Below are 26329 nucleotides of genomic sequence, written 5' to 3'. Positions count from 1 at the left end.
CACAGGACACTTTCAACAAATGGAAATTAGCATGAAAAACAAATGCATTTTTTTTTCCATTGTGGGTTTTTAAAATTATGCAGTTAATCTTAACATCAGTAAGGATGGCCCGTCATAGCTTTGCTTGCTTTCCATTTGACTCAGGGCATTTGACTATTCAACAGCAACCCCGCAATCAGCACAGGTCAACTTTTTTTTCCTCAAACAAATTTTATTTCAGAGAGATACAAAAAATGCTTTTGCCTAAAAACAAGTCTTTACTGACATATGGTTAAGAACTAATAATTATGCTTGTCTCTATAAGTTCAACAGACACATTTGCATATGAGTGTGGCAATGGCACAAGAATGGGGTGGGTGGGAGGGGTTACACACATAACAGTTAAATATTACAGTATTTGGTTTTTAAACGAGAAGACCAAATACTGTATGATGAAAGACTGCACATGTAGTGTATCAACAGACCATTTTACACATGAGCTATAATGGACAGATATTAAGTTACTGGACTGAATGATTTGATTAGTTTGGCACCGATATTAAATGCATGCAGCTCGTGATGATAAATACAAAAATATTAACAACATGACACTTTAACTCAACTAAAACATGATCCTAAAGTCTGGTTTCTCTTTATGACCGACTGCTATTAGTTTGACTACTTGCAGCAGTCAAACAAGCGCCTTGAATTAAGTTTGTAGTGATGGCTACAAAATAAGGTTAATAGTTTACTGCAATAAAGGACAAATATTATGACTAGAAAACCAGACAAAAGAGACTTCCCCAATCTCAGCTTGTACATTTTACCTCATTCATTAACCACCTTTACCTTTCATTGTGGTAATATTTATAGTTATTACATTATCAGACCAAAGCCCTGAAGGCACCGAAACCATTCAGAGGTTACAGGTGATGAAACAAAACATAAGAAGCACTACAGTGTTTTAGCAAAATAAATGGAAAATGTCGCCTTAAGCTTGGACTTGAACAAAAAGCACAATTCGAGCATACACTTTTGTAAACATATTTGTGTGATGGCAAAACATATTTGTACCGTTGTCACTGGCAGCTCTGTGGGCCATAATTAAGATCAAAAACGAAATAACACATATGTCAATGATAATCATCCAGTACGGAAACATTTTGGGTTTCAGTAGAGTCTTGACATGTTGAAGGAAAAACAAAATCAGTGGTGAACTCCTGAACAGCTGATGGATGGATGTTTGGAGGGAAGGAGTGAGAGTGGTGGTAGTGTGCAGACACAGACGATGTGATGCTGAATGTGTGGGCTCCTGGTGTGTGTTTCTCTGTTTGTTTGTGTGTGTGTGTGTGTGTGTGTGTGTGTGTTTTCGGGGAGGCTGGGATCAACCTGGTCCGACTCTGTGTTACTCATCCGATTTCATTTTCATCTGTGCCTGCATCTGAGCGATCATCTCCTGCATACGTCTCAGCTACAGAGACAGAGAAGAAAAATAGAATTAAAATGATGGAAATATTTAATGAATGGATGTTAATATTTTCACAATAAGTTAAAATCTTAATCCAGTCAAAAGCTGCGCCTTTCAGACACAGATTCAGCAAACTTTATACTTCCATAATTGCCAGTTGTGGGTTCTCCGGGCAAAAATCACAAAAGATTTGTCTAGCAGCAGAAAAAGCATTTCAATCCGAGTGTTCAGAGTGTTTAAGAATCACTTGCTCTTTCTTTATAATTCTCACAGTTCTTACACTAACTCTTACAACCCACACAATTACCATAACATTTCTGTTCAGCGAAAACCAAGTCTCCAATGTGTCAACTTCTCACAAGCAAGAAATAGGAGAATTTCCTCAACCCATAAAGCAAAATGTGATCTTAATGTTTGATTGAAAGTTTGCTCTGGGCAGCAAAGATCAGCAGCAACAACCTAAATGACTGAAAAACCAATGAGTGATTCAGTACGCAGTGTTCAGGGCGCTAAAAATTGTTCAATGTGTCTTCCAAATATATCTTGAAGGAAACCACAAAGTCTAAGAAAAGATGTGTAAAGTATGGAAAGACATACAGAAGAGAAATACAAGAAAAATAAAAGACATCCCCAAAATGAAAAGGCATCCAATGAACAACCATACAAGATAACCTTGAGATTTTCTTTACGATTACAAGGTAAGCTGCAACGCTGTAAATAAACTAAACAGGTGGCTTGCAGATAGTCATTTTTCAATAAGTTGAATAAATCAATATGTCTAAATGCTATTAAATAATGTATTCATTTCATATAGTCAAGGTGGTTGTAATAGCAACTGAAGAAAGTTTTTAAAAATGGATGAAGTGGAAAATCAATGTCAAACAATAAATCGTTAATGGGTAAAGGGGAAACAAAATGTTAATGCTAACAGTGGGCCCATGATGTAAAAATACTCATCAGCACAGACGATGATGATGTAAAGCTTACATTTGTCGCGGTGTTGAACAGTAAACTCTCCTGTAGCTTTGTTTAATGTCTATCGCCATCTTGTGGATGACAATAGAAGTTCTGATAATTCATCATCAGAAATGTTCAGCAACGATTTAAACTGAATATTGCATAAATTTGAAATGTGTTCATAGAAAACACGGTATTGTAAAGCTCCTGTAATTTCTTAATCATTTCCTGGAACGCTGGCTGGAAAGAACTGCAATTTGGAGCTAATTATAAGGAGAACAGGTGCTGTTCTGAGACTGCACACATAGCACACACCATTAACTGAGTTTTTTAAGGAAATGTCAGGACATTAAGCACTCACTGATTTCTGTTTTTTTTTTTTTTTAAATCTTAATGACTGCTAAAATCAGATCGACTCAACCTATGTGAATGAATGAATGTCCTGAATGAATAAATGTATTCCTTTATTTATTGATTTTTGGAAATTGTATTCTTAATATTTATTGAACAGTATCTTGACCTGTAATTTACATCTACACAGAAATGTGCTACCTGGACAAAATTTACAGCGATGCACGCTACACTAATACGAATTAATTCATAGGAAGTGTAACAGCTGAACACTGTCTCCATTTCTTCTAATTAGTGCAAAATTAAATAGCCCTTCAAAAGGAGCTTTCGGCTTTTCAGAAGAAATTATCAAAAAAAGTAGTGAGCTGTAAAATAAAGTGTTACCTTTCCATGTTTCCAAGTCAAAGTAAAATAACATCAGCTACTGTAATAACCCTGACATTGTGTAAACAACAAGACCATCATCTCTGTAGCTTTTTGTTTCAGGCTTGTCACACTACTGAGGTCATTCCCACCATTAAACTGGGCCAGGACATCCAGGCAGGAAGTGATGGCATATCCTGCCTGGGCACATTGTTTACAAACAGCTCTGACTGCATCCCACCCGCTCACAACACACAACATTGTACTGCAGCAGCAATACCAACAGGCCAATCTAGAGCAATCAGGAAAAAAGGTTATAGCCGGTATACCAGCAGGCTCCATGGCCCACAAAGTAAACAATACATTTGGAAGATAGTCGGGTGAAATTAAATGACATTTTTTTTCTTTTGACTAAGCAGTTTTTCTGCACAGTCAAGATGTGTCTGCATTTATATCCCAAATACAGTAGTCAGTGCAAATGGTGATCAGATCTTCGGGTGCTTTTAAGAGATTTGGTTTGGATTTCCCATGTCCATGTTAATACGGTATGCCCATATATACTCTGACAGGGTGCAGTTTTCATGCAGTTATTCACTCTCTGAAATATTTTGTCAAACACTATTAGTTTTAAAAATATGATGTTAACTGAAGATTACTATCATTTTTCAACACAGTTTTTTCTCCTGGGACTAGTTTCCTTCTGCGTATTTCTGTAACTTTGTCAAAAACCAGAGGGAATGTGTATTTCATTATGATGTGTGTTGAGCAAGTTTTAAGTCTCTGTGAGTTGATTTTGATCATGTACTACAAAGAGCTGAAAGCAATGGGCACCTGGAGGATTAAAAAAAGCATTTAAAAATTACAGTGCCCCTTGCATTAACTGAAAAATGGTTGCCGGTGATGTAATGCATAGTCCACACATAAGGTTTACGGGGATGATTGTGCAAAAACATCGGTATGTGACCGTGTGACACTCACGGTAGTTTAAATTAATATGAGCTTGAAAAACATCTGTCCTTTAATCTGAACCTACAAACTTGTAACCAGTTGTTATTGGATCAAACAGGACACATTTTAGCACAATATGAGATGTGAGTTTGCACGCAGAGATGCGTGTGTCTTACCTCAGCCTCTTTCTGTAGCAGAATCTGGTCCTTATCCAACACTTCCTCATCCACAGCCCTGCAGAGAAACAAAACACATTAATTAAAAATAAACGTATTTGAAATTATTATTATTTGAAATAGAGAAGCCCGTCTGCTGTTTGATTCATTTGTGTCTCACCTGCCCGCTGTCTTAAGTCTCTCTGAACGGAAGTTCTCATAATGCAGATCCTGAGTTACCTCCTGGAGGTCTTGCATGTGGGTCCTGCAACAAACACACATGTAATGCTTGTTTCATACAGTGGGAGGCAGTAGAGCGCTGTCAAGTTTCTCTTTGGTAGACTTTCACAATCAGCGTAATGAGGTGGAAGTTCTGTTTCTTCACGAAAATCCTATTAAATACGCGGTTTTATTGCCAGGGAGACTCACACAAGCATGGTGCGTAGTTTGAGGAAATCATTGTGCTCTGGGTTTTCCACTTCAACAACTCCCCAGGGGTAAAGACGACCACGGATCTTCTTCCCCTTCACCTCAATCAGCTGGTTGGAACCAATCACAGCAAAGGGAATGCTCGCCTGGGAAAGAAGGATAAAAAGTCAGTGGATCCCCAGAGAAAAGCAAAGTCAGAGGAGGGAGATAAGAGAAATAAAGGTATCACAGAGAAGGGAAGGGAAGATGAATTTGAAGATCTGTTGCTTAAACCAGCAGATGGATGCGTATGTGACATAGTTCTGTTAACAGCTCTCATTGGCTGTGTGTCCCTCTCTCACCTTCAAAACTCTGGTCTGCTCCTTGAACTCCTCATCCTCGTCAGAGTCAGCATCAGGTAGCTGATAAATTTTGATCCCATGCTCTGCGATCTCATCCAGGATCTGACAGAAGACACAAGAGAGACACAGGGTGAGCTTGAGGTTGTGACCTCACTGTGACCTCCTGACATGTCCCACTGCACAGGGAACAGTTGACTCGTGAACCTTGCAGTGGTGCACCTGCAGACACTGCGAGACGGTCAGTTTGACTTTCTATTAGCTTTCTTTCCTTGAGCAGTCGAGAGGCCAAAGCTCTAGAGGAGAGAAGCTTTATTTAAAAACATTGAAACATCTTCACTGTCAAAACCACCAAGGGCCCTGTTCTTAGTAAAAATGCCTCAATTTATGTGTGTGTGTGTGTGTGCGTGTGTAGTTGCCACTCTGACCCATAAAAACAGAAAGTAAGACAGCTCTATAGACTAACAGGAGGGTATGAGTGAGTACCTGTTGTTGCAGCAACACATTTAATTAAAGCCCCCCATGGAGGAAAAGAGGGGTGAGACAGAAAGGGTAGACAGGTGAAAACTAATAACAGCGTGTGTGTGTGTTTAAGTTCTAAAAGAGTCAGAAGCAAAGTTCTCCCCCTCCTTTCCTCACAATCCAACCGGTGAAGAAACAAGTTAAAACAAAGGAGCTTTCTTCCCTGCTACCTTGGGGACAGCTGTCAGTATTTATTATTCTAAACATCAAAGCTGCATTTTTCTTTTGTTTTCCCGACAGCAGAATTTTTAAATTCACAATGTAGTCTTATGTAATGGAGCCAAAAAATGTCAAGTGTTGTTTTCCTGACTTTTTGGGGACTTTCATGTACTGAAGTGTATATAATAGGACAGTGGTCAGTCAGCCAGGAGCCTGGGAAGTGAGCACAGGTTTTCCTACAGAGCTCAGCTCCTGTTTGAGTCGTTGTTATGGCTGTCGCTTGTTTTCTCAGTGAGCTCTGTGCGCAGTGTGTGCGAGATAGTGTGTGTGTGGGGGAGAGTCGGGTATTGTTGTGGGGCAGGTCTAAAAACAAACAGGCTTTGCAGGACTCAGAGGAGAGCGTGACACAAGACCAGAGCCTCTTTTTCCTTCATTTACTCACACACACACACACGATTTACAGATCCGTCGAACATGTAGGCTGGATAAACATCATTCTGGTGGGGCAGAGTGTAAAGAATTTTGGGAAACTCTGCACTCAGTGGGAAAATAAACACGCGTGACACAAAGGCAGGAAAAAATGAAACAAACAACAAATCTAGTCACACAAGTAGATAAGATGGACACAAATTCAGAAAAAAATCCAATAAACAGAAACAGAAAGATCCTTAATCAACCAGGAAACTGAACAACCAACAAAGAGAGTGGGATGTATTTTATGAAAGTAAACTACCATTAAATATCTTTAAACAGTATCTGGTCATCGAGTGAACATGCATCCTGTCATCATCAGTTTCCAGACCATGCTAAGCCAAAAGCTGCAAAATGGCTGTTTACCTGAATTATTCTGCTCCATAACATGTGCTTAGTACAGCCTGACACCTATAATCAAAACCTCTCAGGGATCACCAGACGTCAAAATCACTGCCTGCTCCAAATCCCTGTTGTCTCCTGTTGATTTACTGTACACAATGTAGTCCTTAATCCCTAATGTTACACCAGCCTCTCCTCCTCCCAGTTGTGTATTTTTGTTGGCACAGAGATGTTGGCAGTGGGAGCCATTTTGATTTTATGACCATCCTGTCCAGCTATAATATGAGCCCCACCCCCCACCACTCCCTGTGCTGTTGTGGTTGGCCATGCAGGTCCACTCAGTGTCAGGGCAGTGGACAAATAATGCCACACAAGACTCAGTATTAATTAGAAAAGGAAGCCAAAGATTTATCACCACATGTTTCTGGCTGACATCACTGAATATGGAGTGCTGTTCATGGAAACATTCCATCGCTTTGGGCCAGTTACGAAAAGCCAGAGGGTGGAGGCTGATGTTGTCAACTTAGAAAATGGGTTAGAAATGAGACAGGTGAATCATACCAGACGTGCATTTCAAGTCGGACTCATGAAGTTCTAGGAATGGCAGCGTTAACAACACTGCTGCGGTTATGTGCAGTCCAAATATAGAATACCTGCAAGTCTATACATAGATATAATTACAAGGGCAGAAGTCGTGGGAGACATGGCTAAGCAGTTTTTCTGCAACTGCACAGCAGGTATAACCAAAACCTCCAATCATAATGAAACAGGGTGCAAACCCATCATTACAAGGATCAACTGTTTCAACACGTCAACCTGACGAGAGAATAATATTTTCAACATTTGTTCATTCTCACAAGCAAACCCACAAAAATATGAATGACTCAAACACCTACAAAGCAATGAGAAATGAATCCCAGACAAACAACACAGGAAGAAGACAAATAGCTTACCAAAGAAAAGACCAAAGAAACAAAAGAGGGGATTATGGCGCACACTGTAACCCTGGTACTCAGCAGGTAACCACATGCACAAGCACACACTCACAGTTATACCGTTTGACAGTTGAGGACAGAGGTGAACCTCCTCTGGCCTGGCATAGTGTTTGTACTTAATTGTAACAGTGGACAATACTTGGAAGTAGCATAGCCTTCTTTGGAAATCAACATGGCAGTGAGAGGGAAAAAAAAATCTACAAAACAAAACAATCAAACTGCACCTCATCACCGATCAACCCTGACTTAGAAGAGCAGGAATCGGGATCTCAGAGGCACCAAACCAGCAGCACTTCTGCATGACTTTTATGTAACTTCACAGCTGCCTTCTAGCCTCTGCAGAGTGACCCTGGGAATGAAACGGTGCATCCACTGCCATTAGGAGTACCATATCTGATCAGCTTTAAGTGGCTTTTAAATCTTGTTTCACACTGAGAAAACACCTTGAGGAACAGAGGCCCTCTTTTTCCAAGAGTGCTGTTAATTAACGAGAAAATCCTGGTCAAGGTGATCCTCAAATCCGTTGTTCTGAGCGCTCTTTGTCTTATTTCAACGTCCAACTGTGTGTGTCTACATAACAGTGACAAAACAACTGCTTACTTTGCGTCTTCTCTAAAACCATTTCAGTGACACAAAAATGACTTTCACTTAAGCAGGTTGGCCAGCAGCATTCAAAATAGCAATATAAAGTTTCAATCAAGGTAAGCGCTTTCCATGGAGGCAGGAATAGATACAGTGGTATGAAAAAGTTTGGGCACCCCTGATCATTTTCAGGATTTTCCTTTATAAATCATTGGTTGTTCGGATCAGCAATTTCAGTTAAATATATCATATAGCAGACAAACACAGTGATATTTCAGAAGTGAAATGAAGTTTATAGGATTAACAGAAAGTGTGCAATAATTACTTAAACAACATTAGGCAGGTGCATAAATTTGGGCACCACAACAGAAAAATGACATCAATATTTCGTAGATCCTCCTTTTGCAGAAATAACAGCCTCTAAACGCTTCCTATAGCTTCCAATGAGGGTCTGGAGTCTGGTTGAAGGTATTTTTGACCATTCTTCTTTACAAAAAATCTCCAGTTCAGTCAGGTTTGATGGTTTCCGAGCATGGACAGCCCGCTTTAAATCACACCACAGATTTTCAATAATGTTCAGGTCTGGGGATTGAGATGGCCATTCCAGAACGTTGTAGTTGTTCCTCTGCATGAATGCCTTTGTAGAGTTTGAGCAGTGTTTGGGGTCGTTGTCTTGTTGAAGTATCCAGCCCCGGCGCAACTTCAACTTTGTCACTGATTCTTGAACATTGTTGGCAAGAATCTGCTGATACTGACTGGAATCCATGCGACCTTCAACTTTTACAAGATTGCCAGTACCTGCACTGGCCACACAGCCCCACAGCATGATGGAACCACCACCAAATTTTACTGTGGGTAGCAAGTGTTTGTCTTGGAATGCTGTGTTCTTCTTCCGCCATGCATACCGCCCCTTGTTATGTCCAAATAACTCAATTTTACATTCATCAGTCCACAGCACCTTATTCCAAAAGGAAGCTGGCTTGTCCAAATGTGCTTTAGCATACCTCAAGCGACTCTGTTTGTGGCATGTGCGTAGAAAAGGCTTCCGCCGCATTACTCTCCCATACAGCATCTCCTTGTGCAAAGTGCGCTGAATAGTTGAACGATGCACAGTGACACCATCTGCAGCAAGATCATGTTGTAGGTCTTTGGAGCTGGTCTGTGGGTTGAGTTTGACCGTTCTCACCATTCCTCGCCTCTGCTTATCAGAGATTTTTCTTGGCCTGCCACTCCGGGCCTTAACTAGGACTGTGCCTGTGGTCTTCCATTTCCTCACTATGTTCCTCACAGTGGAAACTGACAGCTTAAATCTCTGAGCCAGCTTTTTGTATCCTTCCCCTAAACCATGATGTTGGACAATCTTTGTTTTCAGGTCATTTGTTGTTTTGAGGCTCCCATGTTGCCACTCCTCAGAGAAGATGCAAAAGGGAGAACAACTTGCTACTGGCCACCTGAAATACCCTTTCTCATGATCGGATTCACCTGTGTATGTAGGTCAAGGGTCAATGAGCTTACCAAACAAACTTTGTGTTCCAATAATTAGTGCTAAAGGTACTCAAATCAATAAAACAACAAGGGTGCCCAAATTTATGCACCTGCCTAATGTTGTTTAAGTAATTGTTGCACACTTTCTGTTAATCCTATAAACTTCATTTCACTTCTGAAATATCACTGTGTTTGTCTGCTATATGATATATTTAACTGAAATTGCTGATCCGAACAACCAATGATTTATAAAGGAAAATCCTGAAAATGATCAGGGGTGCCCAAACTTTTTCATACCACTGTAAATTACCCAAAGCAGCTGGAGAAGCGTGATTCATTTCATTATCTTCAGAATCCAACACACTTATATAACTTCCAGTTAATGTATTACCAGGATTTCCACTGAGTTTCGTAGTGGAATCTTAAATGAAACAAAGAATGACCACTCCAGCTAACGTCATAAAATTGAATTTTTACTGTGTAAAAAAGTATTGATCTCTGAGAGAAAGCCAACAGCTTTTATTTAACCTTTTATTTTATAAGAGTTGCTACCGTTTAGTCTCACATCTGTTTACTATATTTAATATGAGATGCACTAGTTATGTCTGAGGGGCTTATCACATCCACTAAACAAGTCTTACCGACCACTCAAGGCGCTCTATAGCATAAGCCAGTAATCACTCTCACCCTGCTGAGCCCCCCTTTGTGGTTCTATTGCAGAAAATCCATATGCTAAAAAAAAAAACCCTGAGCTTTATATATGCTGCTCAGATCAGGAGAACTGTCCTACTGCAGTAAAAACTTCAGTCTGTCTCAGGTCACAGCAAATTTGAGAAAAATGAAACACCACTGGATCTGATGAATTCCAACTGTCCCGCCAAACAAAGTAAAACATGATTTATGGACAAGAAAAAATATTGTTGGGCCTCTTCCCCCTATAAAATAAAGGGCCAGCTAAATTTTACTGTGATGAGTACCAGCATCTCCAGTTGTAAATCAAAGTTTAGAATGGGGGGAAACCTTTAATGCTTTAACTGGTGCAAGTGGAGGGATCCTCCACCATCTTCTACCACCAACAAAACAAAATTTCTCTAGTAAGAAAAAACAAAACTATCTTGTCAGTCTCTCACCTTTTGCATAGATGTTGTTTTGAAGTAAATCTTAATCTCTTAAGTATATCTGCCAACTGTAATGTCACTATCACTGTAATGATTACACATATTACACGTCTCTATTACAAGATTACAAGACAACAGAGATCTGGCTGCATGAAAAGAAAAAGCTTGTTTGCTTGCTAGATTCTTCCTGCTATTCTTTAGTTTCCAAACTTATTATGCTAACCTTAAGACACATAAGAACAAATGCTTCTCTCTTTCAAGAAAATGTCTTTCAACTAGCCAGCTCTCTTTTGCCTGCGGGGAGTCTGAGGGATGAGGGAGCCCCAACAATACCTGATCTGGGGGGGGGGTCGAAGGGATTTAGACCTCATAACAGCCTCCTACATGCACACACACACACACACATACACACACAGACTGTTAACTGTTGCCTCACTTTGAGAACTGGTATAATCTGGTGTCAGCAGTAACAAAAAAGTTGTGTGTTAACGTGTGGAGGTTTGTAGCTCCAGGATGCCAGTGTATGGCCAAAGACATAGGATGACCTTCAAAAGACCATCAAAAGAGCAAATCCCTCTGACACTTTCAAATATCTTCTCCTTCTCTAAGTACTCACACAGCACAGACTAACACACAGCACTGGTTAAACAATATCTTTCTATTCAAGGGATTAAAGACACTTGCATGCAGGCTCAGAAACACATTCCAGATATATTCAGTCAGAGTCTGAGACTGAGTGGACGGCCCAGACTACGACAGACTGGACCAGAACAACTGGATTTGTTCTAACGGGAAGCACTGATGTAAAGTACCAAGTCACCACAACCATGGTAACATGCTGTCATCAAGTGAGTTACAGTGACCAACACGTTCGTTCACACGCACACCCACACAGACACAGACACACACTCTATTGTCTGGGCTAAGTATTAGTATAGTTAAGACCACCCACCTCTCACTCGGATCAAAGAGCATGGGGAGGAACAATTGAACTATTCATGTAATCTTGTATCTAAGTGAGATTTTGAAGGGGACAGTGTGAGTTTAGGATTTCAATTATACATCAGGTTTGTGACTTGGTCTGATAATCAAAAGGGGCTCAACAGCAAAAAGCAACTCATTAGCAGCATGCGAAGGTCCGGAAACCATCTTTTCAGGTTGGCCCTCGGACAAGGAAACCTGCTGTTTTCACACTGTAGTTGGCTTGAACTTTCTTCACTTGAGAACAGATGATTATGTGTAATAGGGCTGCTCATTCCATGAGGATAAATGCATATTTATTGTTTTAAAATCTACAGAGACGTGGAGAAAGCCTGGCACAATGACTGCTGGAGGTCAGAAAAATAAATATGTCCGCGTGTTTGAAACACAGGCAGGAAAAAGGCCGGACGCAAGCTGACCAGGGGGTCATACACTTACGCACAAACACACACAGGAGCAGTGAGGTAGGAATGAAGTAATCACTAGTCAACCTTTAATCATGGGGCGCCAGCCTAGACCTGCACAAGAAGGAATATTAAAAATGAAACGTCATTAATCAGTTTCCCCACACCTGCCTCATAATTTCCTTTCCTGGCTCAACCATTTAGACTGCTGGAATTTACCTTCTTCATTAAAACTGTCACTTTCTGTACCTGCCGTTTAAGAAAACCTGGTAACAATACTGCCTGGTGCAAGCAATCCCACACTGATAATGTGTCCCAGTTGGGCTGTAAAGCTGGTTCACACAGTGGGAGTGTAGTGGAGCGACTGGGGGAGACAACAGCAAGTCAGACAATGAAGGGAAAACTCTGACAATGTCTCGACTGTGGGTGAAATATGGCAGCTGAAGGGACAAACATGAGGGAGGGACGGTTCTGCATGGGAGACAAGAGAGCAGAGATGGACGGGGATGGACAAGAGACTCACTGAGAGAAGAAAGGAGAGGAGGAAGATGAGGGAGGTGAAAAGAGATGTGGGGAGAAGGCATGGTAGAAAGGGAAACAGGGGAGTGGAGGGAAGAAAAAAGGCTGAACTATTGTCTGCTGCCTTGTGCGAGAACAGAGGAACAGCCAGGTTCTCTAGACATTGCTGACCTCTGGCTTACAAGAACAGCCTTTAGTTGGCAAAAAGCATCTGATTTTGGTGAAAAGGCCTTGAAACATCAATTTACCTTTAATATTTCCCAACAAACTGTCTGAAGCCCAAGAATGGTCAGTTTTCAGAAAGCAATATCAGAACACATCTTGTGTGAGAAGCTGGAACTAGGCAAACTTGAGAATTTTTGTAACAAAAACTAATACAAAATGGCTTAAATGATACTGAAAATTAATTGACTGTCAAGTGACAAATTGACTAATTGTTCCAGATATAGAACACAGAAAGGGAAGAAAACCCAGATGCACACAAAAAGCACTTTTCTGTTCTGACAAAAGGAGGCATTTTTACCGTTTTGCTTCCATCAGGATTCCAGTCTAAACCAGCTATGCACCGTCCTCTATGTTAGAAAAAAACAAAACCCAGTGAAGCAGTTTAAGACTAAAGCCCTGCACAGGATATGACTGCAAGGTCCCAGACTGAGAGGATCAGGCCCTCAATATACCCTCCTCAGGGCAACTTATGAGGTAAAGACCACAATGACCCCAGTGAAGGAAATTGGCATTATAACAAATTAAAAAAAGGAAAGAAAGAGGGAGAGGAAAAAAGTAAGAGGCAGCTGAGTGAGAGGCTGCCAGGAGAGGAAGGACTGGGTGAGAAGCAAGCAGAGGTAAGATGATGAAAGCAGAATGAAGGGAGGTTTGTAACTTTGTTCGTGAGTCTGAGCTGTAAAGGGCAGCAGGTTGTGTCTTGTCAGTGTTACAGTCTTGACGCATTGCAGGAAACTTATATTGTTCCGTACAAGCTGTTTCCCCCTAATAAAAGGAAAAAGAACTGGACAAGCCTTAAGGGGTGGGGAGTGGGGGGGCTTCCATTTACTGAGAGACGAATGACCCCAAACACTGAGAAAGTACCCAACAAAAAAGAAAAACAAATGAATAAATACTGTGGGAGAAACACTGGGGGTTATCAATCATCCTCCTGCACTCGGTTTTCTGGCAGGTTCTTGGCTGGTGGCACTCTGACCTCAAAGGAAGGCTTGGTGCCTGGCTGCACTATACTGGACTGTGTGGTTGGTCCCAGGCACGTATGAGTGAAGGCCACTTGAACTAATCTGATCAAACAAACAAATACTTAAGGCACATATATTTGTTCTCCTGAGAGACACTTAGACAGATGAATGAGCGTTACTATGATACTTTCCATTCACAATGAATACATTTACATGCACCAAGAAGCCAGATTACTGAAACCTGAAAACTGTGCCGTGACTTGATGCTGCTATTATTTAATAGAGATTTTGGACTGGTGCTGCAGGTAAAAGACCGCCTCTGTAGCTATAAAGCACATAGTTTTCACCTTACTGCGTATTTGTCTTTAACTTTTACATATTGCCTGCTGTTCAGTTGCAAAAAACAGCTAATTCAACAGTTCTGACTTAATAACAGGATGACCAATACAGTATCAGTCATAGCCTGGACTTAATTCTGGGACGAAAAAGCAAAACAAATTTTTAAAGAAGGAATAATCATTGATTAAATGCATTACAAATGCAGACAGAAAAATAAAGTCGGATCTGAATTACACTCACACTGCACAGAAACGCTGAGACGAAGATAAAAGTTGTGTATGCCCAAAATGTGGCCAAACAGGAGATAAGATGCGCTCCTAAGGGATACATGTTGCCATTTCTAAATGTGTGGTAAATAGCTTAATTAGCCCGCCGTATTTCCTGACAATAATGGCTTGTCCAGGAACTCACTATCATGAGGCCCAGTTAAACTAATGCACAAACAGATAAACACCTGAATGTAGTTCAGCAATAAAACTTTTTTTTCCTTGACTGCTGGAATGACCAAATACATGGATTTGGGTAATGTGCATGCTTGTATGTGTGTGGGATATGTACGTGAGTTTGTTCGTTTTGTTGAACTCAGCAGCTAATTGTTCCTTAGTGTAGGGTGGGAAATGTCTGTTATGGGAACACTTAGCGGAGAATGTGAACAAACTCTCCTGCACACAGCGTTGTGGACAGTTCAGCAGCAAAGAGGTCAGATCAGAGTGATACTGTTATAGTATTTCTGCTGCCCTACTTTTTATCATTTACTTCTCTGCTCGTATTGGCAATGGTTTTACATTATATGGTGGCTAACAAAGACCTGAATGAAAAGCAAAACATGAACAAAATGAAACTAATGTTATGTCAAAGCTGTAATCAAGAAATCAGAAAGCCAACAAGCATGGGGGTTTTCTGTAGATTGGGGCGGGGGTCAGTGGTAGCAGGAAACATGGTTTTGTTCATCTTAAGTGCCAGTGGAACACTCAGAAGGTTTGAGGAAGGTCACAACACAAAACAACTCTGCAGAGCACAATTCAAATGATAGGTCCCTTAAGGACAAGCAGTGGAGGAGCTCTACCTCTGATGGTGCTGGAACAACTTGCATACTAGCTAAAATACAGAATAAGTGAAGTTACTCTTTTGTCCAAACGCAGCAATTGTAAAATCTTGTTATCTTAGGAAATTCAGGGGGAAACACTCTGTGTGTCCTGAACCTGTGATCCAGTCTTCCAAAGATGCTGCTTCAGCAATTTCAAGCAATTTGACTGTGGAAGCCTTGAACAAAGCAGGTTCGCGGCTGAAAAGAACAGATCTGAGCTGGACTCCGGTCAGCCTGACGCCCTGCCAGACCACCGGCTCCGAGGCCTGAATGAGAGGCAGGTGGGAGGTCTGGGCATGCGCGGGCAGGTGGGAAGACAGGCTGACTTCCAATTAAAAACAAAGTGTAGTGGGCTGAACTAAAAAAGTAATTTGCAGCAGCCCATACCGGACCTTTTCTGTACTGGGACCAAAAGTAATGACTGTTTTCCATCTGACAGTTACTTTCTCAATTAAAGAGAAAAAAATTCCCTAAACAAATTCTCAGAAACCACATCTTCCAATAACTCGTTCTCATCCATTAGACTGACTGATTTCAGCACTGAATAAGCATGACAATCTACAATGAACCACAAATTTGTTTAAATTACATTAAGGTGTTTGTATAAATAAATAAATTAAACAAATAATATCTTAAGGAATTCTGATGGACTATTAACATATCAGAGTACAGTAAAAAAAAATAAAGTGGAGCGAAGCAGAGGAGAAGGGTCACACAGAAGCAGGAAAATTAACTCATAAATTATTAACTCCTCTTGCATGAGAGGTTATCAGCTGAACATGTTGCAGTGAGGTGTATGTGTGCTGTATTACACTACTGTGTCCTTCCCTCTCTGGACAGCAGGAAGCTGAGGAGTGTGCAGGGAGGCACATACTTGGGTTGCTTCCAACAGGAAGTATCTGGGACGGGTTGAGACAGGATCAGATGTCCTGCATCTATATTATATACAACACTCTTGTCCTATGTGTGTCCCTCCTACTGTTTCCTCTCTTATGTTGTCCCTCCCTGTACTTTTGTACAATCTGGCAGTGTCATCAAAAACACCAAATGTAAGCCATACATCATTACAACTGCATGGGGAAGTACGGTAAGCATGTGCTTTCTCACACGAACACACGGATGCCTGACATGCAAGGATGCCACTAAGGGTGGATAAGTGATTAAGCTTTGATTGTGTATTATACAATGATGCACCTTCTAATGGTTAAACCATACAACTGGAGATGTGACAAAAAACAAACCCATAACACACTTCAGAAGCCCTCAACATCCTGACAACACCTGCTTAGACATTCCAGCTTTTTCCTCACGCCAAGAATCAAAGCTCGGTGAAAGATGATTCAGTGTTTCCCATACATAGACTTATTTGTGGTGACCCACCACAATATCAGCACTGACTGCCACATATTGAATTCCTTTTTTAGGCTATTTAAAAACGCAAAATATTTCTTCTTCCACAGCTGCATTTCCTTGCCATGCAGTGCGTCCCTCCGCACACACACACACACACACACACACACACACACACACATAGCCAAATGTTTAGTCTGTGAACAGTTCCTCTTCGTGCACACTGCATCTGTCTGTGGAAGCATTTGGTGCAGAGAAGACGAGTAGATGGCTGACAAGATCTGGAGTTAGTATCCCATAAATGCACGTACTCAATCACAGAGGTCCTAAATGAAAGTTACCCCAGACAGGTTATTCTGTGTTCTGAACACAATACTTTTACTGTTAATTTCGAAGACTCCATAAGTAGGCTAAGCAAATAAACAACTGGAAACGCAGCAAGCCAGCCAGCCATCAGCACCACCCTGGCAGCTGCTGCCACCACAAATTGGTCAGTCTTGAGTCTGTGGGAAACACTGTGATTGCATACACTGTATACAGAAAACACTGTATCAAACCCACCCTTCTCTTCAGGCGATCCCTCTCCTTCAGTGTCAGCGTGTCAGCCTTGGCAATAACTGGAACTATGTTGACTTTGCTGTGGATGGCCTTCATAAACTCCACATCCAGAGGCTTTAGACTACCAAAGAAAAAGACGATTAAAAGGAAAGAAGAACAATTGGGACACAGTGGGAAAACGATGACAGTGGAGTAGAAAGAAAAAACAGTGAAAACTCGTGAAACCACTCAGTTCTATCTAAACACATTAACATAAACAGAAATAAGGAACAACAGTTCAGATAAAATTCCCACCTTTTCAACAGGTTCACAATTACCACTATTTCCATGTCATTAGCAGTAGCGTAGGCAAATTAGCCAAAGACAGTGACCACTGCAAACTACAAAATGTTTATCATTTAACACTAGCTGGCAAGTTTACTAGAAAACATGACAACGAGGATGTTCTACCTTGTCAGCATTAAATGTGTGCTGGTGGGTCAATGTATACTGTTCAAAGGGCTCACAATTAAAATACACCAAAATCAGGCCAAATGAAAAATCACTTCAATTACTTAACTGGGTGAGATAACAACAACTTCAGCAAAGTGTTGGTGTCTGTACAAGTGTGTTTCGTTACCCGTGTCCAAATGGTGATATGAAGTAGAAGCAGCAGTGCACCCTGTTGTCCACTATGTGTCTTCTGTTCAGGCCACTCTCATCATGGAGGTATCGCTCAAACTGATTGTCAATGTACTGAATGATGGTCTTGAAGCTGACACAAGACAGAGAAACAGACATGAGCACGTAAAACACTTTTGCAAACAACATATCATAATTTTGAAGGCAATCAGGCAATAAGGGAGTAAACCATTCTTTTGGACTCCCACAATGACTCATTAGTGTAGTTTTGTATGTCAGGAGATGTATCACTTAACACTGCCGTTGCAAAATTGTTTATCTCCACTTTTGTGACTGTATAGATGGATTTATTTGAGTCACTATGAGCTGAAAAACTCTTTAAGCTATACTGGATTCCTTTTAAAAATAAAGATAAAAAATAAAACAACTCGACATTTTGCTATATAAGCTCTTCACCTAACTGTGATGTCAGTCCTCTGTGATCAGAAAATATCTGGCCCCAGAAAATATGAACTATTTTCACACCTTCAGTTTATGTCTGATAAAATGTTGTGATAAAGACAAAGTTTAACTGATGAATGCATTACATGGTTTCTAATTAGACAACACATTAAGAAAATCGACTTGTAGAAAGGAAATGGTCTCCATGTTGTCGTATTTTACTACTTAGCAGGAAAAACACAACTACAGTTCTTTACATTTGCTAAAAGTCTATCATTTCAACTGACTTAACTGATCTGTGTTCAATTACACTGTGTGCAGAGTCTTGAATTTGTTTTGATTTATTTATTTTTAAATATTATTAATGTAATTATCAAGACTGCTACAATACACAAACATCAACACAAGTAGCAGAGAGAAATAAAAGTGTAAGTTTACTGTTATTTCTTCTATTTTGTAAAAAGCAAAAAAAGCACTAGATTTTTGGTAGCCTGTGCCAGGACAATCAGTCTTGGACAGGGAGACTACAATGAAACCACTAGCATCAAGATGCCACACTAACTCTCGCTCTCTCTCTCTCTCTCTCTCACTCACACACACACACACACACACATATACACAATAATTTAAGGAAATCTAGACACATGGAATGAAGTAGGAGGAGAGGTAACGAATTGAGAGTTGGGAGGAAACTTGAGAAAGGGAGTTGTTGAGGAAAGGAGGGAAGAATGAGAGAGCATGTAAAACAGGAAACATCCCAAGTGGTTATCACTCCCTACTCCTTCAGGACACATAAACACACCAGTCCTGGCTGTTGATGGCGTCGCCGTATCCAGGAGTGTCGACCACAGTGAGGCGAAGCTTCACTCCTCTCTCCTCAATCTCCACAGTTGATGCCTCAATCTGCACCGTCCTCTCAATCTTTTCTGTTGAGAGGAAGTACAAAAATATTTGATGGGTGGCATAACAGAGGGGACACATCAGTACCTAAGTAGATTCATAATATTAATACTCAAAAATCTTGCCTGAACTTCATGCTTACACGAACAACTGAGCTACCACAGCTGCAGGCTTCAAGAAGGTAGATATACCTTAAAAAATAGAATCATGGGTTCTGGCATCTAAAAGGGCTGCATATTTTCATATCTGCACTAAGTGACCAGGGAGGCCCTGGATAATTGTTTTCAGGCCAGAATAAGTAATAACCTAAGTCAAGTCATAAGTAGGACAGGGTCATATTTTGAGACTAAGGCATTCTCAACATTCCTTTTGAAATAAAGCTCTGCTGGAGACATTGCTGCAGACATGACTCTGTTATAACAGTGTGCATATTTGTATATGTATGCTAGATGTGTGTGTGTGTGTGTGTGTGTGTCTCTACTGAGTATACCTGCAGCACCAGGGATGTAGCGCTCAGGGTAGAGGTCGGTGAGAAACAGGCTGTTAATAAGTGTTGATTTGCCCAAACCAGACTCCCCTAAAAAAAACAAAGAAAATGGAAAATGAAGTGCTACTCTCTAAAGAAATCACATATTCAAAAAAAGAGAAAAGAGTCATCACTCACCTACAACCATCAAGGTAAATTCAAAACCTTTTTTCACTGATTTTCGGTGCACTTGGTTTGGGAGGTTGGCAAACCCTACATAACCTGCTGCATCTGGGAACTGTGGAGCAGAGAAATACATACATTTTTTTTTCATTTATTTCTAACTCAGTAAATCTAACAACCACCTCCTGAGATTTTATCATTTTGTGAGGTGCATGCGTAAAGTTGCACCTGAGTGTATAAGAGGGAGATTGATAATGCTGTATATTATTAAGGAATTCCAACAGGCAATAAAGCCTAGCCATGAAGCACTTGAATTTCTACAGGATATCCTTTCTGGATGCCTGTGCAAGTGTGTGTGCATGAGATTACAAGTGCCATTAGTTTTAATCACCACTGCCTTATTAGAAAACCCTTCTGTATACTCAATCTGCCACACTGTAGTTTCGGGTCAAAACTATGGTGAATGTTACTCACCTTCCCTTTCTCTCCAGATTGAGACATCGCTACTGTTGACGGGATGTCTGAAGAACCTGCTGGTGGGAAAAAATAAAATATGGCAGTGAATGAAATCAGATAGATCACCTAAAAACTTTTCATCGTATCTTCCTATCTCAAATGTTATTACTGTTGTAGTTTGCACATTCTGCTGGGAACATCTTTGAACAGTTTCAGCTAGACAGGTATCTGGCAGATGTGAATTCTTTTTCTGCTGTAAATAGATCTGTTTGGGTTTTTCAAGCCTGAAATGCTGTTTGCAACCTTCTTTTTTTAAAAAAAACTTGCTACCATAGGGATTTGCTCTGAGCTGGTTGTTGCTGATATCTCAAGATGCAGTAAATTATTTATCAGACCTTGATAATGGAGAAGAACAGGAATACAAAATCAAATACTGCCATTAATCTGTGCAATGATTTGAAATTCCACCCAGGTAAGGTGAACCAAAAAATGCTCGTGTAAAAATTCTTAGCAGAAAATATAAATATATATATCTATAATTCTTGGCAGAAATATATACATATATACACATACCCTTCCCCGGTACATGCTGTCACAACTCACAGCCATAAGATAGCAATTAGAAGGCAACAACAAGTTATCTTCACATGAAGACAATATCCTTTAATAGTGTTATCTTCATGTGGTTCATTTTTCTCAAGTGGGAATCACAAAACACAACTCCATCTCAGGATATCTATGTTGTGAATTGTGATTCAAACAACTTTGCACATTGAGTCTGGCTTCTAACATTCACTCAGGTTGACGACGACACTGTTCTTAAACACTATCACAAGGAAGGAGAACAGATTAGGAGCCCTGGGCAACAAGTTTGTTCCCAGACTCCCATTAAACTGTTACTCTCTTGTGTACCCCAGGCACCTGCCTCATTCCATGACCCAGAGCAGACGACAGAGCAACGAGCCTGCTTGATAAATTAGCTCCATAATGACTGAGCAGGAAGAACAGGCTCCGTTTTATCACCAACACACTGGCCCTTGACAGGCGCAGTGTGATAAGCATTAGAAAGAGGCAGGCTGTTGTGTGCTGCCAAACGGAGATGCACTCTGGTTATGTTAAGCTGGCAGAAAGGGGTGTTATGGGAACCTGATTTGACCTTTCTCCACCGGCACGTGACAAACACATACTTGCTGACACTTGGGGAACCATTTCACACGGTTAAACCTATTAGATGATAGTTTGGGTGGCCTTTTTATCTGCATGAAAGTGGGCAAAGATCTCTCATACTGACAGGGTGGTTTCACCAAGCCCACAGGGGGAACAATGGCTGTTTATCCCCCTGGTTCCTGAAGCTTTTCCTATACAGGGCAGCTCAGCTGGGGCAGGAGGGGGAACACGTGCCTCACCCCTGACCACATTCAGGACTGACCACGTGTCCACGGGGAGACATCAATAATTTGGGGTGGAAGAGTGCTAGGTTTTGGGCTGTAGAGGTCAAAAGGTTAACCCAGTCAGACAATGGACAGGTTATGGGGACTTGAGCTGAAATTATGTGATAATCAACAATAACAACAACAGAAATTAATCATTAAAGTCATTTTTAAAGCAGAGTACCAAAACTCTACTGGTTCTAGATTCTCAAATGTGAATGTTTGCAGGTTTTCTTAGTCTTGCATGGTAGTAAAATGGAAATCTTCTGACATGGTTAGCCAGTCAAAATGAGACTCGGTCAACTCAGTCTCTCCTGGAATGACATTTTTCACAGCTTTCTGACTTTTTATAAAACCAAATGATTCATTGTTAAATTGAAGAAATAACTAGAGACTATACAACACTAGTGTGGTCTACTCGTTAGTTTATGCCCTAAAAAAACCAACAGAGACGATAAGAAATATGCTTTCATTGTTAATAAACATGTAAATTAATGTAGCAGCCCACACAAGCTTATTTCTGTGTAGCACACATCCAAAGCGATATTCCTCGGCAGGCTCTGTGGGAATCAGCATTAGTACGGCGGCAGATTAATTAAACCGTTCCAAGATCGAGGTAGTAATATCACAAAGACAACACTACAGGACAGACAGGCAGGAGGCACACTTCAATAATACTCTCTTAATAATGGCCATTTAATCGGCCAGGCTGCTGAGCTGCTTACTCACACATACACACAGCTATCAACAGGCTAGACGTGGGGGAGATTAAACAGTTTGGGCCAAAAGGGAAAAATGCCACCTTAGCAAAGCCAAAGCGCTTGGCATGTAATGCATTTACAGTTGATTTATTGGCTGGACTGAAGCCATGAAGGGGCAGCGGTGCTAGTACAACTATTCACCTTCCTGACAGGCAGTGTCAGGGTCCACACAAACGCTCTCCGTGGATTAAGGACTTTCTGCTCTTATTGGAAACAGTGAAACAATAATTTCACACCATGGAGATTTGGTGAACTCAGTGGCACAACAACAAAAATGTTAATTTACTGGCAACTGATCACAGCAACAGAGACCTCAGAGCTACTGAGCACAATGAAGTGATGTTTGGCACATGTAAAAACACACACACACACCAAGATACATAAAGACAAAAAACACAGATGGACAGGGGAACTACTGTAATTAATCAGCCCTTGGGGGCAAAAGGCAGTGATGGCAGGCAAGAGAAATAAAGATATGATACTGGTTTTTAAGCTGTGGTTTTAGAAACACTTTATAATATGAGCCCAGAGAGAGGAAAAAAGCCACAATGAGCGGAATCAAAAAGCCTTTCAAACATGAGGAAACCAGTGAGCCTGTTTATAACACACTCACACAAAGTTTAAAGTACAGGATGAACCATTTATGATGATGGGGACAACATAGGAAATGACTAAAAACAAGTGTGAGTTATACAGCAACAAATGTTATCTCAACACTGTGCTACTCACACAGCTGCTGTACAGTATGAGGAAGAATGGGTGGAAGAAAAAAAAAAACTCTACATGGACGAGCACCTAAGAAACTAGCACGGTGGGTACAGTTAAAAGAGCATTCTAACTATATTGCATGCATGTTTGAATGAATGTGCGAAAACTGCAAATGAATAAAAGAAAAAATTACAGATTGAAAAAAATAAGTGCTGAATAAGAACAAAATCAATACTCTTGATTATAATGAAATTTCTCATACATTATCATTGATCATGATGATCCTTATCCCATACATTATCAAGCCAGAAACTGCCAATGAACAGAGACCAAAATGTCAAGTAGGGGTGGGCAGTTTGACAATTTCAGACCATGTCTGATCCTTTGGGCGAACTACTGGGCGACTAGCAGATCCAGGCAAACTGAACATACCAGCAAAGCGATATAGCCAACAAGATCACCATGTTAATTGGACAAACTGTGCATGGCTTTCCTACTGTAGCAAAAAGAAAAACAACAATACTACATGAGTTATAACTAGCAACATGGTGGATGAGAAGCTTGTTCCAAAGAAGAATCATCTTGAATGCAACATTGCTTTGTAATAATGGAAGTGGAGAAAAGGTTGCTTCAAGTCCTGCTAGCAGGCGTTTCAAAACGATTGCAAAAGAGATTGCAGTTTACATCATGGGTCATTGCCATTAAATAATGATATTATGTTTTGGACACAGATTGCCCACCCCAATCCCAACAATTAATCATACAGCCATTTATCAAGCAAAAGTGACAAACTTTATCAACTACTTCTAGTTTCTTCAAAGTAAGAGAATACTGCTTTTCTCTGTTTCATATCATAATGAAGATAAAGCTAATAAGACAATATTGTGAGACAAAATAAATCTGCCTACAGTAAGAGACTTGGACATTTCAGGTAGGTATCAGGTCACCAGATTAAACAATCACCAGAGGCAGACATTCCTGGATCTGGATATTTTATCCAAAAATTCTTAGTTGAGTTTGCAGAATTAAAATTTCACAATTATGTTATTATGAATTAAAATTACACATAACCCCGAGTACTTTATCCATACCATTCAACAATGCAACACAATGAAAATAAGGATTAGTTGCAGCCCTAAATTGAGGTCATCACAGCTTTGTTATGCCTACATTTAGGATACAGTGGATTCAGTGGATGAAAAGGTCATATATCACTCCTTTCCTGTTATCACAAAAATCTAGTACTTGTATGAATCTAATTTATTACTAATGAGCCTTTTTTTCACCCAGTTTTTCTCATGCAGTCCAGTGACAAAAGGTATACTGCTGAGAAACATCATTATTCAAACCTCCGACACAACAGCTCAGTTCCACTCAGGTCTGTCAGGGTGAATCAAGTTTTGTTTTTCCATTCACACCACAGGGAGGAAACATCCCCTTGTAGTTTATAGTGTAAGACAGATGTCTTCCCTGGCGCTCCTGTGCTAGCCAGTTAGATGAGGTCGCAGGAAGGGGAAAGGTCAGATTGCGGTGAAGGTGCTGAATCAGAGGTCTGAGACATCTTTCAGTACTAAGAGGTGTTGTCTTTCTGATATCAAACTGATCTGTGTCAAAACATAAGTTGTTTCTGAAGTAGAGATCAGCTGCCAGCCTGAGATTACAGCAAACACAGTCTGCGATCATGCCCAGAGTGTTTAGCACTCAGCAAGAGAGGAAGTGAAATATGCATGTTTTCACTGAGCCAAAAACACAAGCAAAGATGAATGATAATTCTTCAATAGTGGCCCTTAGCCACATCTTAGACAGACACATAATGAGAATGTTATTGTTTCCCACTGTTATTGTGAAGTTGTCTAAACAGAAAATTTATTTTCAGCAAATGTGCTTTACTATCAAAGGTCAAGGATTAGTCGGATGCTAGAAAGCGATTTCAGAGTTCAGGAATGTTACACAACAGGGATTAACAGGAAATTTGTGAAAGTCAATGCTTTGAATTGTTGATGGAGATTTTATATGATTTAGGAATATGTAAGCCCATTGAAGTTTAGACAGTTTTCCTGTAGTTACCAAGTATGGACTAGGACAATGGGACAATAGATGCTCTCAAAAGCACTGAGTGTTTTCAAAAAAAGGTATTGGAAGACGAAAATCTTTAGAGAAGGAAATGTTTACTTGGACAGTTGTGCCAAATAATTAAGAAGAACATAAACAATGCCTCAATAACTGGCCAGGGAAATTTGAAACGTGAGAGAAGGCCTCCGAGTCTGTTAGTTGGATGTCCACCACACCCAGTCTGTCAGACACTGACTGATTTTACCAAACACCAACTGGGACAATGACATTATAATAGATAGGCAGCACAGTTAAATGCCGTAGCTCCATGAAGTTTGGTTTCGTCTATAAAAACGTGTTTTATAAACCCAATTTGAGTGTAATGTAGTACTGAAACTTTGTTCACGTTACATGTCAAACTTTAGCAAGCAACAGTTGTTACCGCGACTGGTGTCATGTTGCCAGCTAGGCTTCAACTCACTCTCCGGTGTGTCTTCTTCCTCTCTCCGTCCATTTAAACAACAGCTCGTTAAAACTATCAGAAACAAACAACCGCTGAGCAGTGCCTTACCTGAGCGTAACTTTAATATATTGTTATTCAACACGAGATTTCTGCTCTTGCTGCTATCCCAGCCCAGGAAGGGAAACCCGGAAACCGTCTCCGTGCGTCCGCCCTCGCTCCTGAAGCTTTCCAATAGCAACGGCTGTCCTGCTGCGCCACTGACGCCATTACGGTTCAACGATCAGGACAGCTCACCCGCAAAACACCATTCCTTTATGGATCCAACATGGCTGTGTACGTTTTATAGTTTCATGAACATCTTCTGCCTATCGACCCACTGCTTCGTGGAAAACATTTAATGCAACCTTTAATGCAGACGTACTGTATAGTAATAATATAAATAATATTTCAAATAAAGTGTCCACTCCAGCTATAATTGCTTAGTGAAATTTTATATTGAAACGTCTCTGTAAACCATTTTAATCCACTAGATATCTGGTGGTGGAAAGTTAACTATTATTAAATATTTAAGTTGCAAAATATGTACAATCACAGAGCCCCATATTATTATTATTATTATTCTTTTACGCTACTTAATTCTGCTTCACTACTTTCCAAGGTTAATGTAGGCTACTTTACATTCCACAAGCCTACATTTTATTTACAGTATTTGACAGGCACGCATGACTTAAGCAGCCTACCGTTATGATTTTACTGTAAAAAAA

General features: G+C 40.4%; 1 protein-coding gene across 1 annotated transcript; it reads right to left on the bottom strand.

Annotated features, from left to right (window-relative positions):
• Positions 1–199: 199 nt before the first annotated feature.
• zgc:63587 (uncharacterized protein LOC393431 homolog) lies at positions 200–25824 on the bottom strand. The gene is made up of 12 exons (XM_046387950.1): positions 25674–25824; positions 20170–20228; positions 19711–19810; positions 19537–19623; positions 18949–19072; positions 17704–17838; positions 17088–17205; positions 4992–5093; positions 4651–4796; positions 4403–4486; positions 4243–4300; positions 200–1450 (listed from the first exon to the last, which is right to left on the bottom strand). Exons 2-12 carry the CDS (start codon positions 20194–20196, stop codon positions 1385–1387), a joined length of 1047 nt encoding a protein of 348 aa, XP_046243906.1. The 5' UTR covers positions 20197–20228; positions 25674–25824; the 3' UTR covers positions 200–1384.
• Between the last annotated feature and the right edge of the window lie 505 nt (positions 25825–26329).

Source organism: Scatophagus argus, chromosome 4 (genome assembly GCF_020382885.2).
Source record: "Scatophagus argus isolate fScaArg1 chromosome 4, fScaArg1.pri, whole genome shotgun sequence".
Classification (NCBI taxonomy): Eukaryota; Metazoa; Chordata; class Actinopteri; family Scatophagidae; genus Scatophagus; species Scatophagus argus.
The sequence above is the reverse complement of the archived record's forward strand: the minus strand, read 5'-3'. Positions and strand labels throughout refer to the sequence as shown.

What these genes read in the sequence shown, in the direction of transcription:
- zgc:63587 (XM_046387950.1), bottom strand. Translation starts at nt 20,196, where the DNA reads ATGTCTCAATCTGGAGAGAAAGGGAAG. An exon ending in GCCATCAACAGCCAGGACTG is followed by an intron (nt 17,839 to 18,948) that starts GTGTGTTTATGT and finishes GTCTTGTGTCAG; the next exon opens with CTTCAAGACCATCATTCAGT. An exon ending in AGCAGACCAGAGTTTTGAAG is followed by an intron (nt 4,797 to 4,991) that starts GTGAGAGAGGGA and finishes CTTCTTTCCCAG; the next exon opens with GCGAGCATTCCCTTTGCTGT.